The 18355-nt window shown below is 54.4% G+C and overlaps 4 protein-coding genes across 4 annotated transcripts; 2 read left to right on the top strand and 2 right to left on the bottom strand.

Annotated features, from left to right (window-relative positions):
- Positions 1-301: 301 nt before the first annotated feature.
- Positions 302-1935, bottom strand: LTHEOB_6332 (S-adenosylmethionine decarboxylase proenzyme; the record flags this gene model as incomplete). Its single annotated transcript, XM_035515577.1, has 2 exons — positions 302-1764; positions 1818-1935. The coding sequence occupies 2 exons, from the start codon at positions 1933-1935 to the stop codon at positions 302-304; spliced, it is 1581 nt and encodes a 526-aa protein (XP_035372915.1).
- A 1669-nt stretch (positions 1936-3604) lies between these two features.
- Positions 3605-9703, bottom strand: LTHEOB_6331 (High-temperature-induced dauer-formation protein; the record flags this gene model as incomplete). Its single annotated transcript, XM_035515576.1, has 12 exons — positions 3605-4373; positions 4496-4954; positions 5326-5465; positions 5586-5735; positions 6508-6984; positions 7041-7567; positions 7619-7862; positions 7914-8267; positions 8494-8736; positions 8790-8887; positions 8935-9550; positions 9608-9703. The coding sequence occupies 12 exons, from the start codon at positions 9701-9703 to the stop codon at positions 3605-3607; spliced, it is 4173 nt and encodes a 1390-aa protein (XP_035372914.1).
- Positions 9704-10106: 403 nt separating this feature from the next.
- LTHEOB_6330 (DNA repair helicase Rad25) lies at positions 10107-12551 on the top strand (the record flags this gene model as incomplete). The annotated part of the gene is made up of 1 exon (XM_035515575.1): positions 10107-12551. One exon carries the CDS (start codon positions 10107-10109, stop codon positions 12549-12551), a length of 2445 nt encoding a protein of 814 aa, XP_035372913.1.
- A 750-nt stretch (positions 12552-13301) lies between these two features.
- LTHEOB_6329 (Alkaline phosphatase) lies at positions 13302-14615 on the top strand (the record flags this gene model as incomplete). Its single annotated transcript, XM_035515573.1, has 2 exons — positions 13302-13643; positions 13926-14615. 2 exons carry the CDS (start codon positions 13302-13304, stop codon positions 14613-14615), a joined length of 1032 nt encoding a protein of 343 aa, XP_035372912.1.
- Between the last annotated feature and the right edge of the window lie 3740 nt (positions 14616-18355).

Here is an 18355-nt window from a genome sequence, read left to right as displayed (position 1 = left end):
ACATTAGATCCGAGACATTTGCAACTTCACTGACATCCACAGAATCGTAGCTTTAGGAACAATAAGGCCGTGTATTCATTAACTCCCAATAAAACCCAATACCCTGCTGAAAAAAAAAGCAAACCGGCAAAGAATAACAATAAAAGCAAATGACCTCTTACCCTCCCAGTTGCCATGTTGAGCAAGAAAGCCATCGATAGCGAAGGACTATGTGCGGTAATGACGGTATTAACAAACATCAACGGAGAGAATCGACCAGGATCAAAGGACCGAGAACTACCCAGTGCTGACTACCAGAAAACTAGCACCCAAGCTCACCGAGGCGAGGAGCGCCACCCTTCCAATCGAAGCGCTCGTAGTAGCGGAAGATGAGGTCGTAGCCATCAAGGTCGTGAATGACGCGGTCGACCCTCTTGTAGCCCTTGATGTTGTCCATGCGAGCGCTACGCTTAGCAGCCGACGAGAGGCTGTCGTCTCCATCAGGCTTGGCCTCGAAGAGGGTGACGCTGAAGCGGCCGGGCTTGAAGATCTTGACGACTTGCTCGACGATGTCCGCAGTCTCACGGCCACTCTGGCGCGCAGGCACGTTGGTCTCGAACGAAGCGTACGAGCACTGCGGCTCCGGCGTGACGTGGACGGTGAAGTAGTGCGTGGCATCGGTTCCGTTGGGGCCGCCAGGAGCAGGGATGACGCCGTTGGCGGAGAAACCGCAAGGAGTGAACAGGTAGGCGTCAACGCGTGCGTCGGGGTACTTGCTGGTCGGGTAGACGTCCGAAAGGCCGCAGGACTCCGAGACGACCGTTCCAAGAGTGTGGCCCTCGGTCGTGAGCTCCTCGGGGAACGTCAGGTCGTCGTCCGAAGCGTCCGAGGGGAATCCACTGTGGTCCGAGGACGTCTGCTCGAAGACGTCAAAGTTTTCGTTGTTGGATCCGTTGAGAAGGGTGCTGCCAGCCAGGCTGGACTCGGCAGAGCCATCCTCATGGAGGGCACCAAGGCTCTTGATAGCATTCTTGCGCGCCTCACGGGCCTTCTGGAAGTAACGACCTTCCGCGACCGCACTCGCGTCCTCGAGGTAGAACTGACGGGCGTTCTCCTCGTCAAGATCGGTCATAAGTACTTCCAAGGTCTCGTCTTGCGCCTCATCGGTAGTCACACCAGCCATCATCGGTGTCGGCACACTCAGGTACCTCGTCTCCGTCTCCGGGTGATGCTCTTTGTTGGGCGAAGATGGCGGGGTAAGACGGGTGTCGGGACCAGTGATGTACAGGTACCAATGCTCGCCGTTCATCTTGCCAATCATGTAGGCGCTGCCGCCAAGGAACATCTTGTCCAGATATTTGACCTCATCGCGCCAGCTGCGGTGGGGGCCGCGCTGCTGGTTGGGGAACAAAAAGTTCTTGCGGCTGTAAAAGACGCGGTACGGGGTAGCAGCAGCCTGGATGCCCTTGAGCAGGTTGGCCTGAACGCCAGGAAATCCAGCATCGTTGAGAGCAATCTCGAGCATGCGGGGAAGACCGTAGAGCAGAGTGGTGGTACCACAGGTCTTGAGCACCAGTTTGTGCGGCCAAACAAACATGCTCGACTCGGAGAGGAGGTAGGCATCAACGTCGGGGGACTCGACAATGGAAAGGACCTTGCAGTTGACCAGGTCGAGCATATCCTTCCATGTGTCGGCAGGAACCGACTTCAAGCCATTGGGCTTGGCCGAAGCCGGGAGCATGTTAGCCGACGGACTGAACCATACTTCCAGGAGCTTCTCAGGACCTGCGCCGCTGTCAGTTTCTTATCACATAGTGCTATGCAGGACAAATCGGTACCTTCGAAGGCACTGGAAGAGTCGAGATCGATGGTGGCCTCTTTGTTGATCGTCAGATGGGGCGTTCCGTAGTATGAGGACGGAGAGTGCGTGTAGTGGTTGGGGATTTCAGCGACCATCTCCGGATTGGTGACTAGCAGAGCCTAGTCTCTCTACAACGGAAGTTTTCCTGGCGAAAAAGAGGAGTGGCTTTCGGCAGTGAAGCACAATCTGCCACCCAGGCGAATGGTGCGGATTCGCCTGAAGGAGAAGGCCCACGAAAAGGTGGACGGAAGAGGAGGCTGGCTTTTGCCAGCAGCAATGGACGAATATGGGGTGAACGGCCTTGTAAGGACGTTAGGGAGGGCGGGTACGGAGAGGAATAAAGTACGCTTTCCGCGGAGGAATGGCGTCAATCGGTTGTAGTCCTCGAACTGTCAGATACCGATACCCTGGGAAAGTATCGGGTCCAGCAGACGAGGAGATCTGCTCAGGTGGGATCTGGTAGGGTTGGGGGTGAAGACGGGTTGGTCGAGAGTGTTATCTGGGCCTGGTGAAAGGTTTTAGCGCGCGGCGTTCGTGCGATCGGAAGCAGACAGACGCTGTACGTACTTCGCGGGCTTGGACAGGAAACGCAGAAGGTCCTCTTGACGCATGGACTCAAGCAATGGTTCTACGAGGGCGGGGTTCTGCGTGGCTGGTTACAGCCGGGCAGGAAGGAAATTTGCAGAGGAAGGTAGGTCTGCCAGCGTGACCGACGGGCCGGGTGTGCGGGTGAGGGTGGGCGCGACAGATGCGCAATGGGTCCGCGTCAGTCAAAATTTGACTGTCTTCGACGCGGCGCTGGGAGGGGAGGCCAAGGAAGCCTGGCGCGCGTCAGCTTGAGCACATGCAAAGCGCGACGGTGGCGGGCGCGGGGAGGTTACCTCGAGGGGGAGAATCGCAGTAGAGTTGCGCAGGTGATCGGATATTTTGGCTGGGCCAAAGAGGTGTTTTGGAGTAGAAGCAGGACGCGGAGTCGTGTGAGGGTGTGGATTTTCGGTGTGGCTCCGCAGGCCCAAGCCCTCGCCAGTGCGTCACAGCCAGCCGCGACTAATGCCCTCCGCCCAAGCCGCCCGATTCACGCGCCCGCCCCGATCTCACTCGCCCGCAGCCACGCTGCCTTCGAGAACCCTCCAATCACTCGCCCTAACCGTGGTACCTGCCACGCTTCCCTTCAAAGGGCCACCACAACCGCGGGCGACTCTGCACACCTCGTCGTAGCGGTTACCTACTGCCAAGTTCTCCGCACTATCCTCCCGGCTGCTTGCCGCCCAATCCAGGCTCGAGCCTCCTGCCTTAATCTCGATCCGTCGAGCTTCCCCCGATATGCGCACCTCCCCATCAGCCCACTGTTGTGCACGTAGCCGCAGGCACCGGTCAGCATACAAAGTACCTGCCTGCAGCCGCTCCCGACCTCTGCATCTTGATATCTATTCGGAACCTTCCGATTCGAAGAATCGTCACTTTCTCTTAGCAAAGAGGCACCCACGCCCATGCGCACAGACGGGGGTTCCCATTAAAATGCCTCACGGACCGAAACCAAAATCCAACGGCATCCTAGCAGGATTCGCTGCCCAGCGGCGTCATCACCCCCATATACGAGAAATAGGAGTATCCAAACCCATGTCACCGTTGGGCTGCTCTGTTTAATTGAATAATGTCCAAGGATGAATGAAATGCAGACGCAAACGACAAAAGTTGGTCAAGGAAGAAAAAAAGAAACACCAGCACATCGATTCCTGAGACGCGGACCAAACACCATAATCATCATGCCTCGCTCCATACGCTCCCAAAGCTCTCGCGAAGATCTTGGGCTAACTCCTCTGGACTCTCCCATTCGGGCCTGATGACGTCGGACGCCTCCCTTTTCTTCAGCCACCGCACCTCCTGCCATGCATGTGCCCATCTCAGAACACCGTGCGGCTTCCCAAACTGGCTGATACCCAGCGGCACCTCGCTATGCCTCCTCCATAGAAGCCCGCCTACTTCGCTCTCCCTCTTTGCCCTCTGCATCCACCGGAACCCTGACTCGGGCCCGGGAAGCCACTGCAACATGGTCCAACTCAGCAGGATTGCAGGCGTCCAAACCGTGCTCAGGTAGCCTGCACGGCCCAGCGCCAAGCATGGTTTCAGCAAGTCCAGCGTGTGTGCAAGCAATCCGACGGGCGAATCGCACAAGGCGTACGCCAACGTCTGAGGACGAGAAGATAGACAAACCGTTTCCTCCGTCCCATTGCTAGAATCGTCGTCGTTCGGCAGGACTTCTTGGACCGCGTTCTCCTCGTCCGTCAACTTGGTCTTGCCTGATCTGATACCTGACTTCTGAGCACCGCCATCAAAATCCGTAGGCGTGTACCCGAAGCTCAACCCCGGAACACGTGCGCCAGTCACCCGGGCCCACTGGTACCGCATCCACTCGAGCGGCGTCTTCTGCAGCGACGGTGGCGGGAAGAACGACGCCGGGTTGGCCGTGTGAATGGCGACGCAGCTGTCCGGGCCGTGCCGGAGAGCAAGGGCACGGCAGACGGCGAAGCCCCTAGCGTATCTGGTCAGCATGTTTCTCTGAAAGAAAAACCGCGATGTGAAGAATAGGGGGGAAAATGGATAGACGACGAAGCACGTGGTGGCACTTACCATCCAGCCCCAAACGCAACGTACCGCTGGTACCCCAACCTCTTCATCAGCGCATCAAACACATCCGCCGTCTCGCCCGCCCCGAACCCCTCGGCGCCGCTCGCGTCGCTGAAGGCCGTTCCCGGCACGCTCGGCGCCACGACGTCGAACGCGATGTTGTTGTCCTCGCCGCCGCCGCCTCCTCCGCCGCCGCCGTTGCTTGTCAGAGCGTCGAGTACGCCGCTGACGTCCAGGAACGACGACGCCTGCACGTCGTGGCAGAAGAGCAGCGGCACGACGCGGACGGCTTTGCGCGCACGGGGCTGCGGCGTGACGTCGCCGTCAGCGCCATCGGGGCGGTAACAGCGCTTGTGGACGAAGTGGATGCGGAGCGTCTCGCTGGTGCCGCTGGGAGAAGGAGAGGGGATGGTGATGCCGGTGCGGTATTGGGGGAGGGCGGTGTTGTAGTGGGATTCCTCGGCGCGCCAGGAGTAGTCGCAGAGCCTGGTGGTTCGAATCGGTTAGCCTGGTATTCCGGAGAGAGAGAGAGAGAGAGAGAGAGACTTGGGGTGGGGCAGGCAGAGGTCTGCTTCGATGGGTAGGGAAAGGAAAGAGAGGAGGAAAGAAAGAAAGAGTGGATGCTGGGAGCAACCTGGATTTTTACAGAGCACGCGTAGGTGCTAAAAGAAATGATACTCCGCAATCGTCTTCGAGAGCGACGGCACTCGACTTACATAGGTAGTTGAAGCTGCCATCTGGACGTAGATATGTATTTAATAACTCCACATCTCCGCCCGGACAGCAGCTTCAACTACCTCAAGAGCTCCTTCATAAGACCAGGAAAGGAATATAGGAAAACTGTCGCTCCATATTACCAATAATCGACCAAAGGCTCCAACACCGTCTTAGGTGGGCCGTAGTCCCACTTCCGGTCCTCAGGCAGCTCCTCCAGCTCGTGCGGCAGGCGCGTGAGTTCGAGCTTGCGCTTCGTCAACTCGAGGTACTTGGCCGAGACCTGTCAATCCGTATGCACCCCACGTTAGCAAACCAGATGTGTCTCACACCACCTTTTACGTTCGCATTATCGTCGTCTGCAGAATGAAAGAATGAGGTGCATGGACGATGTGAGACATACGTGCATGTTGTACGGCTCCACAGCAACAGCAGCAGCATCCTGGTCGTCGTTTCCTGCTTTGATCCCTCCCGGCTGGGGAGATACTCCGTTGATTAAGCCCAAGGGTATTCCAGCCATGGCTTCAGCTTGCTTGGATTCCGTCGAATAGGACTTCTCATGGGGTTAGAAAGAACAGGAAACCTCTTCGCAGACACGGAAGAGGATGAGATAAAATAAGAGGAAGAGGGTGTGACACGCCTTCAAGGCGAAACTATCCCATTTTTCACCGCGGAATCCCATACCCCAGAGAAAAGGAAAAAAACCGACAGCGAAAACCCATCTCTCCACTCAATCCACATTACAATTGCGCGTTCGCTGTCCCGCGTGCGACCATGCCAGTTTGATGTTTGATTGGACACGACATGCAAACTCACGCCAATCACACGTCACGGCCACCGTTTCGCCACAGCAAAGATCAACGCCACAGCAGCAGACCGGGATGCGCAAGGTCTAGACGCCACGCAACAGAGCGTGGCAGTGCAGGGCGGAAAAGACGGCTGCACGGCAGGCGATCACCGACCTGCCTACTTGTAACAGCAGCGATCACCGACCTGCCTACTCGTAAAAGCAGCGATCAACCAACATGCAAAATATAGCAACACTCCCCGGTGAAGCGTGATAAGCTCGGTCTCTGATATTTCCTACTATGCACATGTAAACAGACAAGAAGCCAAGGCTAGAAGCATCATCTGCACGAGGAAGAAAGTAAAAAAAAAAAAAAAAAACAGTCAAAGTCAGCCACCCTCCACCATCCCATCCCAATCCGTCCGACCCACTGGAAAAGGAAAAGTTTCGTCACACCATCTGCCCTTGTCGTTTCTCTTCCAATCCCGAACCCTAGTGAGCCTCATTCCTTCAAGCGTACCTATTAGATATCCCTGACCGGGCCGTTGCCACCGCCGCCAGGGCTCTGCGCACCGCCGCCTGCTCCGCTGCCGCCGCCCTGCATCGACGTGCGGCCGAGGTTGAGGCTGCCTATGCGCTGGCGGAGGTTGTCGCCCACAGCGTCGACGGCGCCGCGGGGCGCGAGCAGCGACGGCGTCTGCGGTCCGACTTCCTGCACTCGGAAGAGCTTGATGCTGGTGCCGTTCCACACGCCTGCCGTGCCCTTGGACACGAGCATTTCGCTGGCGAAGATGAAGCTCCAAAGTAAGGATTCGTACCACCCGAGCGACAGTGGCGACCACTCGAACAGGTGGACACGTATTGCTGACGGGTCGATCCCCCGGACTTCGGTATTTCTGATCGTCTCCAGTGCTGCTGCAGTGTCTGCTGACGAGTCGGCAGGCACCAGTGGGCCCAGTTGTGAGATGAGCGTCAGGATGGTGTGCAGAGGTAGTTCGGGGACCCAGCTTTCCAACTGTCGAGGCGTCAGCTCATGAAACAACCATTTCCCCAAAACGGTGTGATGCTTACCCATTCAGTCGTAGGATTAAACTTGCCGTTCGACATGACGGTTGGCGTGGCCAGGCTGCTCAAGCTGCTCGTGCTGTTCTGCCTGGAGAAGGAAGGTGCTCCAACAGGCATCTTTCCCCTTGCCTTTTCTGACATTCCCCGCAGCTGCAATGGAACAGACTCATCGGCAGCTGAACTGATGGATGCAGTTCTCGAATTGCTTCCGGACTGCATTGGGGAACGGCGCTGGGGTGTACGATTGTCTTCTTCGTCACCTGAATCATCATCGTCACCGATGCTAAACGCACTGTTTTCCTCTGGCACGTTGCTAAGCGTGGGAGGACGGCTGCTGATTGGACTCCTTAGGCTATCCATGGAGTTTTGACGAGAGTTGCCTCTTGTTGACGTTCCTCCGTCGCTAGCTCTCCGCTCCTTTCTTAACTGATTTTGGCGCTCAATCTCATCCTGCGCGCTTTCTAGAGTAAAATCGGTTAATGCTTGGAAACGCTTCCTTGACCTCAAGATCGCATATATCAGGTTCGGATTGGCTGTCAATTTGTCAGTACGGCAGTAAAGGAAGTAGCAGGCGGTGCACTTACCAGGGTATTGATGCTCAATGATGGCGTTCAGAGCCTCAAGCAAGGAGTGTAGGAGACTGTGGTTAGACTCGTTCGCTAATAGGAAACTCGGAGATGACATGGAGATGAAAAGCTGAATAAGCTTTGAGGAAGTTGCCCTGCCCAGATTTTGCACGTAGGCTGCAACGTTGTTGACAATAGCGAGCAGAGCAGGGTATACGGCATCAAGCTTCCCTCTCCGGGTAGTGAGAAGCGTGTATATCGACTATTCACAAATCAGTCAAAGTCAAAGATGGCCACATCTTGATAATCCTACCGTGATGAGATAGTCCGCATATGTTCCGTGGAAATTCGGAATGCGGATGCTTGCCGGAAGAGTCTCTTGGCCCTCGAACTTCTTGTTGAGATTTTTGCCAAAGTTCGGTTCAGTGCTCAGGGTTTGGAGGATAAAAATACACATGCGAATGAGGCCTTGTCTCGAAGGATCATTACACTGGTCGATGGCGTAGAAGAGGATCAACACGACGAAGTCATGAGCTCGGTCCGTATCGATGATGAATGTTCTGAAACGCTTGTTGCATTGCAACGCCTCCCAAAATAGGACGAGCATCTCAGGGGCCCATGTCAGGGATTTTTGGCTGCCAGGAAGGTAGGAAGTGGTCGCTTGTAACTGCATGTGTGTTAGTCGATGATCCCTTCCCAACCAATCTCGGAAGGCATATGTGGTTCATCCTAATGGGTATTTGAAGGAAATATCCGGAACTCAATGTAGGCTTGAGAGTTGCACAATGACGTTCAGATATTGACTTCAACTACTCATGCGCGTCGAGCGCTGCCATGTTGCGAGCAAATTTTGGTTGCAAAGGGTAGAGATTTTCTTTGCTCGAAGAACTTACAGGCTGATTCAAGATCCTAGTCAGGCCATCGTGGAGGAACTGGAAGTCCTGAGGTCTATGGAGTCTGCCCAAGAAATGGCGGAAGAAGTTCTTGGGGGGCGGACCATTTCCTGGTTCCGGAATGGGGTAGAGTATCAGAACCAGGAGGAACTGGAGGCAGTACGTAACAAGAATCTGTCTCGGATCCTTGAAAACGACATGATCGTAGGGCACGCGCCAGCTGGCGGGGTTGTACTTGAGCGTCTGGGGAAGTATTAATGTGGGCTATGTTCGTCTACAGTCTTGGCGAGGCTCACCGTATTGAGGAGCGAACAGAGAAGCGAGAGGACGATTTGCTTGTCCGGACAGGTCGTAATGTACGTGATAGCCTTCACGCCTTTGACAGGAAGGACGTCTGGAAATTATTAGAGAAGCCAGGCGGGGCAGCGAAGAGGAACGTACTGGGAGATGTGTACATGGACTTGCTCGCCAGAGTAAGCAGAAGCCGCAGGATCTCTGTGCGATTGTTCTCAAACTCCTTGCTCGTGCCCACCGGAGTGTTGCAGCCCACGCCGCTCTGCCAGATCGCATACGTCACCTTTCCCTTGCCGGGCTGACCTTTGGGCAGGGTAAAGTCGGCAAAGAACAGCAGGTCGATGAGGGTGTCGATCAGCTCCTCAGCCAGCGGCTTGACCTCCTCAAAGTCCTGGGCGTTCTCCTTGGGGGGCTCCTCAGCATTTGCGCCGTCGAACAGCACCTCGGAGCGGTGCAATTGGCCCTTTCTGCTGCGCTTGCGGCGCGCACCCCAAAAGAACTTGTCCTCCCAGGCGTCAAGGTGGTCGGCCTCGTAGATGTAGGGCAGCAGGCGGGTCAGGACGCGGATGCAGTTCAGGGCGTCTCTCTCGGGCGCTAGCTCAGGGTCGGGGAAGGACGGGTGGTTTCGCAGAACGCAGAGCCTTGAGGACACGGCGAGCACGAGCGTCTCGAGATTGGCGAGGGCATTGTCGCGGGTGCGGCGAATGTCGGCGGGCGAGAAGAGAGTGAAGACATCCTCGGCGGACTCGGGCAGCTCCCAGAACTGTCGTGGGTTTGGTCAGCTCTGCGGGCATACATGGCATTTGACCGGCGCGCGTACTCCCGTCCAGTAGGTGTCGTCGGCTGGGATTTCGGTCTGCTCAGCCAGGCGGATGATGCCTTGCTTGAAGACAAGTTTGGAGTCGGAGGCGCCCATTATCGGCGGCAGAGTGGCATGTCGCGGCGAAGCTGTTCCATTCCGAGAGAGAGCTTGCGATTGCGATGAGCGCGCAGCCCCAGCGCAGCGTCACTGCCCCAAGCACCCCGGCCCCGACCGCCGCCCAGCCCGCCAAGCTTGGCGCGTTTGCCTGGTTTGCCGACGCTGACCCATGGATCATTCATCATCGCCGCCGTTGTCTGCGCCTTTCTTTGTCAATCCACGCGTCGTCACTCCGCACCCTGTACTCGACGTCCGCATACTTCACCTCCGAACAATCCGCCAACTCGACTTCCGCTCGCCTGCAAGCTCCCCGGCCGTTTGCGCGTCGACTTGACACTCGCCGCAGCTCGTCGCGCTGCTCCCGCCACAGCTGAAGCCGACCCTTCTACACGCAGGAGCCATGGCAGCGAAGCGCAAGGCGACCGCGCCGACTGGCGGCAGTTCGAAGAGGGTGGCGTCCGGCGTGAACACGCCCATCAGCATAGCCAGCAGTGACGACGAGTACACGGAGCCCACGGCGGATGAGGTTGCGGAACAGGAGGAAATGCGAATGCTGGTCGAGCGCTTCCAACGCTCCAAGAAGGTTGCGGCTCCCGGCTTCAGGAGGTCAGATGCCCTCTCCAGCCACTTTCATGGCCATGACTACTCGAGCCTGGACCTGAAGAAGGAGCATACCGACCGCCCGCTCTGGGTCACTCCCGAGGGCAAGATTATCCTAGAAAGTTTCTCTCCTTATTTCAAGACTGCCGAGCGTTTCCTCATCAACATCGCCGAGCCTCAATCGCGTGTGTCCCTCATGCATGAATACTCTCTCACCGCCAACAGCCTGTTCGCTGCCGTCTCGGTCGGTCTCTCGACGGACGAGATCATCAACCAGCTTGAGAAGCTGTCCAAGACGCCCCTGGACGACGAGGTCAAGGATTTCATCATCCAATCCACAAAGTCGTTCGGCAAGGTCAGGCTGGTCTTGAAACAGACCAAGTACTTCGTCGAGAGTTCTGATCCCGACATTCTCCGTACCCTACTGCGAGATTCCATCATCGGTCCATGCAGAATAGACAACACCGAAGGCTTGATGAAGACGACGGCTGCCAAGAAGGGAGACCTGGTTATCCCTGGTACCAACATGGCCGCCGGTGCCAAGCAGGCCGCCCAGGCACAGCCCCAGCCGGAAGACGCTGATCAGATGATGAACGTGCTCAGGGAGGAAGATGACGATGAGGAAGAAGACCAGGTCCATTCCTTCCAGATAGACGGACCTAGCGTGCAGACCGTTTCGAAGCGCTGCCGAGCAATCGGGTTGCCACTGACTGAGGAGTACGATTTCCGCAATGATTTCGCCAACGCCAATCTGGAAATTGACATCCGGCCTGGTGTTGAGATTCGGCCGTATCAAGAACAAGCTCTTACCAAGATGTTTGGTAACGGACGTGCTCGTAGTGGAATCATCGTCTTGCCCTGCGGTGCTGGCAAAACCTTGGTCGGTATCACAGCTGCATGTACCGTGAGGAAGGGCTGCATCGTGCTTTGCACAAGTACCATGTCTGTGTTGCAGTGGCGTGATGAGTTCATTAAATGGTCCAACATCAACCCCAGCGACATTGCCGTCTTCACTGCTGAACAGAAAGACTTCTTCTCGGGCAACACGGGTGTTCTGATATCCACGTACAACATGATTGCCATGAACCGGACCAGATCGTACGACTCGCAGAAGGTCATGGACTTCATCACACAGAGAGAATGGGGTCTGATGGTTCTCGACGAGGTGCACGTCGTGCCCGCAGAAATGTTCAGTCGAGTCACGCACGCTGTACCCTCACACGCGAAGCTTGGTCTCACGGCCACTTTGCTCCGTGAGGATGACAAGATTGTGGACTTGAACTTCCTCATCGGCCCCAAGCTGTACGAGGCCAACTGGCAAGAGTTGTCTGAAAACGGCTTCATTGCCAAGGTCATCTGCTCGGAAGTCTGGTGTCAAATGACGACAGAGTTCTATGCCGAGTACTTGAAGGCCAAGACAGTGAACAAGAAGTCACTCCTCTACACGATGAACCCTCGCAAGTTCCAAGCAGCGCAATTCCTCATCGACTACCACGAAAAGAGAGGTGACAAGACAATTGTCTTCTCCGACAACGTGTACGCCTTGAAAGCATACGCAAGGAGACTCAACAAGGCCTTTATTTACGGCGGTACTTCCAACCAGGAGCGGCAGACGGTTCTGCAGAACTTCATGTACAACGAGGATGTCAAGACCATCTTCCTCTCCAAAATTGGAGACACGTCTCTTGACTTGCCCGAAGCAACGTGCCTCATCCAGATTTCGTCGCACTACGGTTCACGACGTCAAGAGGCTCAGCGTCTAGGCCGTATTCTACGAGCCAAGCGTAGGAACGATGAAGGGTTCAACGCCTTCTTCTATTCGCTCGTCTCGAAGGATACAACCGAAATGTTCTATTCTTCGAAGCGACAGGCATTCCTTGTGGACCAGGGTTACTCTTTCCGTGTCATCACTCGGCTCCAGGGCATCGAAAACCTCCCTGGGCTTGTGTACGCCACTCCGCAAGAGCGTCGAGAACTTCTCACGGACGTCATGCTGCAGAACGACGTTGCGGGTGAGGTGGAGAAGAACGATGGAGATCTTTTCGATAGGAAACACGGCAATAGGTTCAAGAAGGGAGTCCGTCGCACTGCTGGAACGCTGAGCGAGCTGAGCGGTGGTCAGGACATGGCGTACATGGAGTACAACAGAGACAAGAACAAGGAGCTGCGGGCATCTGGCAACCAGACGCTCAAGAAGCTCAAGCGCAGTCTTGGAAAGCAGAACAAGCGGGCGCTTCCTATGTAGTGCGGGGTTGCATCGCGTGTATTTATATTTCAAGTTTGGAGATTGCGGTTTTGCATGAGCATCAGAGCCAGATCACAGATCGATACGGGGTCAGGGACGGCGTTGGTTCAATTTTTTTCTGGACTGGCTTCAGCGGGACTAATGCATTCTTTGGCAGATTATAACAAAAACAATAGACGAAAATGCGGGCAAACCGCAACATCACTCCTAGCTTCATCTGCAATTGGTGTAAGCATGAGGACATGATCTAGTATCCTCGAGCGGACATGAAATTCAGAGTTTCGAATGATGAATGTAACAAACGACTAAAATTAGTTGGAATGCGAGGAACCCACATTGATCAACGTCTGGACAGACACCAAGATCCAAATCAGGTCAAGTCGAAGGAACGTTGGTAGCTGAGCCACGCACGTGGGAGGAAAGGCGCCAGGCACATGCGTCATCCATTGGCTCGCCCGCGCCCCGGCCCTGACCCTGAGCCGAATGTCCCGCATCCCGGCAATCCCGTCATCTCACCAGCTCGGCCACCCGTCACCGCCCAGCCTATATTAAAGCCGTACCGGTCCCTCAGGCGTCCGGTTCTCTTGCTTACCCTGACAGCCGCGTCCTTTCTCTTGCATCAACGCTGTTCCTCCACTCTACCGAGCTCTGGCCTTCCCGACTCCTCTCCTTATTTCCACGCTGGTCACACAGCATTGAGAAGCAAATTGTTTCGCACGTCAAGAGCTTGGAAAATTCTGTCGAGTCGAAATGAAGTCATCGGTCATCTCGTCTACGCTGGCACTCGCGGCCGCTGGTGTTGTTGACGCCGCAGCCATACCCGACGTGTCGAGCACCCTGCAGAATATTCTGCAGAATACGCATGGCAGCGACTTGTACACGTATCCCACTGACCTGACCCGTGGTATCATTCCCGTAAGACATCACGTTTACTTTGGTGGAGAATTGGCCCACGCTGATGACGATGAATCCAATCAGAAACCGTTCCACAGCCATAACGACTACTGGAGGGATGTGCCTTTCTACTCCGGGCTGTCGTACGGAGCAGTCTCCACAGAGGCGGATGTATGGTTGATCAATGGAACGCTTTACGTGAGTTTTTTCTTCCCTGCTGTCAACATCAATAGCCAATGCCACCATATTCTACTTGGTCTTTTCTTGCACACGTGGGCGTTTCATCTGCTCTCTGCTTCATCATGACAAGTCATCCAACAGGATGACGATTCACTGCACCTTCCATTGATTATGCAAGCAACCGAGCTAGCTTGATTGCACTTATCCGCAATCCCAAAGTCCCAGCAAGTGTCATTCATTCTACATCCAAGGATAAATACAAAAAAAAAAAAAGACAACGGACTCACATTTCCTCTCCAGGTCGGCCACGAAGAAAGCGCCCTAACCCACGTCCGCACCCTCGACGCGCTCTACATCTCGCCCATCCTCGACACGCTCAAGCGCCAAAACCCCACGACGCCCTTCGCCCCGCCCAACACCAAAAACGGCGTCTTCGACACGTCCTCGGGCCAAACCCTCTACCTCTGGATCGACCTCAAGACCTCGGCCGACACGACCTTCCCGGCCGCCCACGCCGCCCTCGAGCCCCTGCGCCAAGCCGGCTACCTAACGACCTACTTCCCGTCCAACTCTTCCCTCGTCCCCGGCGCCGTCACCGTCATCGGCACCGGCAACACGCGGCTGTCCGACGTCCTCGACCAGAACGGCGCGGACGTCCGCGACTTCTTCCTCGACGCGCCGCTCGCGGGAGACATGCCGGACGAGATCACCGGCCCCGAGGTGTCTCCCGTCGCGTCGACGGATTTCGCGGCCGTGTTTGGGGAGGTCAAGGGTGCGGCTGTGCCCGCGCTGAATGAGACGCAGCTGGAGACGCTAAGGAAGCAGGTGGGTGCGGTCCATGCGAAGGGCATTGCGGCGAGGTACTGGGACACGCCGGGGTATCCCGTCGGCACGCGCAATGCTGTTTGGCGCACGCTGCTGGATGAGGGGGTGGACCTGCTGAATGTGGATGATTTGGAGGGTGCGGCGGGGTTTTGGGAGATGGAGTAGGAGAAAGGCGTTCGCTGTCCGTCGGGGGATTCTTTTTCCTTGATAATATTTATGATTATGCGGTTGAGGGGAGAGGGTGGTGTCCTGGTTGATGGACCAGGAACTATGATATATGATGTATAATATCGATGCCAGCAGTGAGCATCACCGAGGAAATGAGCAGTTCCTGATGACTAGTTGATGTCCAATGGTTGAGTCTGGAGTTCATGCTGTGCCAGCTGACTCATATTGTTCCTGGTGTTACAATGGCTCCAAACATACAGCCGCTCGCCTCTCGGATAAGAAACTCAGCCGCAGCGACGTGTCTGCCCCAGCCTTCCCAACTTCCAACTTCTACTTCATCACCTCCACAGTAACCTGCTAACCTCTTGTTCCAGTATTCGAAGATTATGGATTCAACTAGTAACGAGCTGAGCGTAGTTGCCAAGGCTGCTTTAGCCCTCCTGACTGGTACGGCAGCCAACTTTGCTTTCCGCGCCGCCCACAGAATCCGAAAGCCCCCGACCACGAGCGTTGTCGAGCACACCGTCTTCAGGCTCCACGGACTTCCTAATAAGTTCGACGGGGCTAAAATGACAAGAAATAAAGCCGAGGAGCTGGTCAGAGAAGCTTTTAGTGTCACGGACGATGATACCGTCAATATTCTGTCGATGGCACCGCATCCACTGAGAAGCACGGAAATGGTGGCGACCCTGAATTTTTCTAAACCTCCAGTGTCGATTCCTCAATCCGGGACACCAGCAAGAGGATCGCCCATCAGACGAAATTCCGCCAGCAACTTTGGCAGCTTCTCAAGCTTGATTCTGGAACTCGATACAGACTTTCTGGGGTTCACGCCGCTTCATGCCCATGATGACTCTGTCTATGACTTGGAGTAAGTATTACAAGCTCCAGTGGAGTCTCTATTGATGCTAACTATGACAAAGCTTAGTCGCCTTGTCTGGACTGAACGGACATGCATTTGGATCTTTCAAAGAGAAGGGAGGATCCTACATGTGGCTTCGCGACGACCTTGGTCGAAGATTGCCAACTGCTCGTATTTTTATCTACGGTTACGATACAATGTTGGAAATGAATAGCTCATTCCAGAGTCTTGAAGATCTGGGCTTGTCTTTCAAGTCGGATCTTGTTTCTCTGTTTTGCGCGCGTTTTTGGGTAAGTCTCCCGGTTCACATTTCAGCGAGCAAACGTTTGACCGTTGATGCAGGAACGGCGGGTCCTAACACCACTGGTTTTTATAGGACATTCTCTCGGCGGTTTGGTGGTCAAAGAGGTAAGAAATAAAACGAATAAAAATATTTCTATAGAGTCTAACTACTTGAAAGGCTCTGTGCAAGTTGTGTGAGTCTGATGTCGCCGAGGAAAGATTTATTCTACAATCAATACAGGCCGTGCTCTTCTTCGGGACTCCAAATCATGGCATGGACATAGCCACGCTTATACCCATGGTTCACGGGCAAGCCAACGAGGACTTCCTTCGATCATTAGGCAAAGACTCTGCAGATCTACGGCGGCAGGCTCAGCAATGGACAAAGGCGTTCGATTCTGCTGGTAGTAACGTTTCAAATCATCTCAAAATCATCTCATTCTACGAGACCAAGGAATCTAGAACAGCAGTAAAGGTATGTCCTGTTATTGTCAAAATACAGCGCCGTGGCTAAAACTGTGTAAGGTGAATGGAGTCTGGAAGATGAATGGACCACGCACAAAACTGGTTGAGATGTCATCAGCAACGCATGGTCGAATGGGAGAACATGATAGAAGATCCATTCAGCCAATTGATCGGGATCATTCGGAGCTGGTTAAGTTCCGCGGTCCGAATGATCCTGTGTATGTTAACAAAGTAGCACCTTTGTTGCAGAGCCTTCTCCAGACGGCTAAGGAAGGTCAGTAGGAATTACCTCTCAGCACCAATATACATTTATTTATGAAATTTTGCACAGGCTCCTCCGAGGTCAAGCTTTCCAAGGAAGAAGAAGGTTAAGAATCCGTGCCGGCACGGCCAAGCTCTTCTGCTGACTTGGTTAGACTGCCTTAATTCGTTATATTTCCCCGAGCAGGATTCGCGGCTTGATCAGATTGTTTTGGCTAGACACAATACATGCAAATGGATCGCCCGGGACTCTGAGTATCGAACCTGGCTTTCACGAAATCAATCCCTTCTCTGGTTGCAAGGCCATCCTGGCGTGGGTAAATCGACCTTAATGAAGCACGTTCTGGAAGAGACAAAAATAACCATGGAGGCAAGCACACTCTTAATTTCTTTCTTCTTCCACGGCCGAGGAACACGCCTTCAGAAGACTCCATTAGGATTTTATCGATGTCTACTCCACCAGCTTCTGCAACAGAGCTACGAGGATCTCGCACAAGTGTCGCGCAAGCACAAGCAGAAGACCAGTACAGGTCAATCGTGGACGTGGGAGCTGCAGTGGCTACAGGAGTATCTCGAACGAGCCCTGGCTAGGATTTCTCGAACAAGGCCTGTTCTGGTTCTGGTAGATGCTCTGGATGAGTGTGCCGAGGATCCGCACGGCATCGGATATTTTCTTGATAGCGCTATTGCCGCCGCCGCCACCGAACCGGATTGTAACTTGCGAATTTGTGTTTCCTGCAGATATTACCCGAATCTGTTCACGAGCGGTCTATCAATATCTATGGAACAGAAGAACATGGGCGACATCATTCGAGTAGTAGAGCACAGACTTTCCGTGTTGCCGGAGTCTAAACGCACGCGCCTACAGGATGAAATAGTTGGCAGATCACGTGGAATATTCCAGTGGGTTGTGATAGTATGCGCAAGAGTCATCGAACTTCATCGATCTGGAAAATCAGCTTCGTCAATCCAACAGGAAATCAAGGCTGTTCCGGAGGGTCTGCATGAGCTATATGAGCACCTTCTTCAAAAGATTCATCCAAGCGACAAAGAACAGACGAGAAGGATGTTCCTCTGGGTATGCTTCGCCGGGCGACCATTAACCGTCGGGGAGATGCAACAAGCCTTAATGGTTTCACCAGATATGAAGGAAGTTTCCATCCAGCAATACCGAGCCAGGCCGGATTTTCGGGATATCGAAGACATGGTGAATTCAATACGGAACCTGTCAAAAGGTCTTGTGGAGATTCAGTGGAGCAGCAATTCGGTCGAACGAACCGTTGACACAATCTCGAGGTTGGGGGTCCAATTCATCCACCAAACGGTATTTGACTACTTTGTTGAATCTGGATTTCATCTTCTGGATGATATCCCCGAAAACACACCTTTGGAAGTCCTGAAAGGGAGGGCAAATCACTATTTATCAAGGTCATGCATCAAATATCTATTCATGAGCGAGATTGGCCGGAATATTCGGGGAATACTCACCACTGCTTGGCCGCTCAAAGACGCTGATTTCGCATTGCTGGATTACGCAGCCAAGAATGTGGGATCCCATCTGCAGAACACTGAGCGCTACAATGTTGACCAAGCCGACCTCCTTGAATATTTCCATTGGCCCCGGGATCAGTTTCGCGTTGAACTCTTGACTCTGCTGCAAACGAGATATCTCGCAAGAAAGTCAAAGGTTCCCGCGCCAACATTGGCTCACTTTTGCGCAGAGAATGGCTTGGCAAGTCCACTGCGCGCATTATTGCGGAAGTCGGGCCAAATAAGCACGATTCCACGAACCCGTTCTGTTCAGGACCCCGCCGGCTTATCCAAACTGATCAATTTCGACACAAGAGACCGGATTCTCCAAACCCCT

Source organism: Lasiodiplodia theobromae, assembly GCF_012971845.1.
Source record: "Lasiodiplodia theobromae strain AM2As chromosome Unknown scaffold_18, whole genome shotgun sequence".
Classification (NCBI taxonomy): domain Eukaryota; kingdom Fungi; phylum Ascomycota; class Dothideomycetes; order Botryosphaeriales; family Botryosphaeriaceae; genus Lasiodiplodia; species Lasiodiplodia theobromae.
This window is presented reverse-complemented; position numbering and strand designations above follow the sequence as displayed.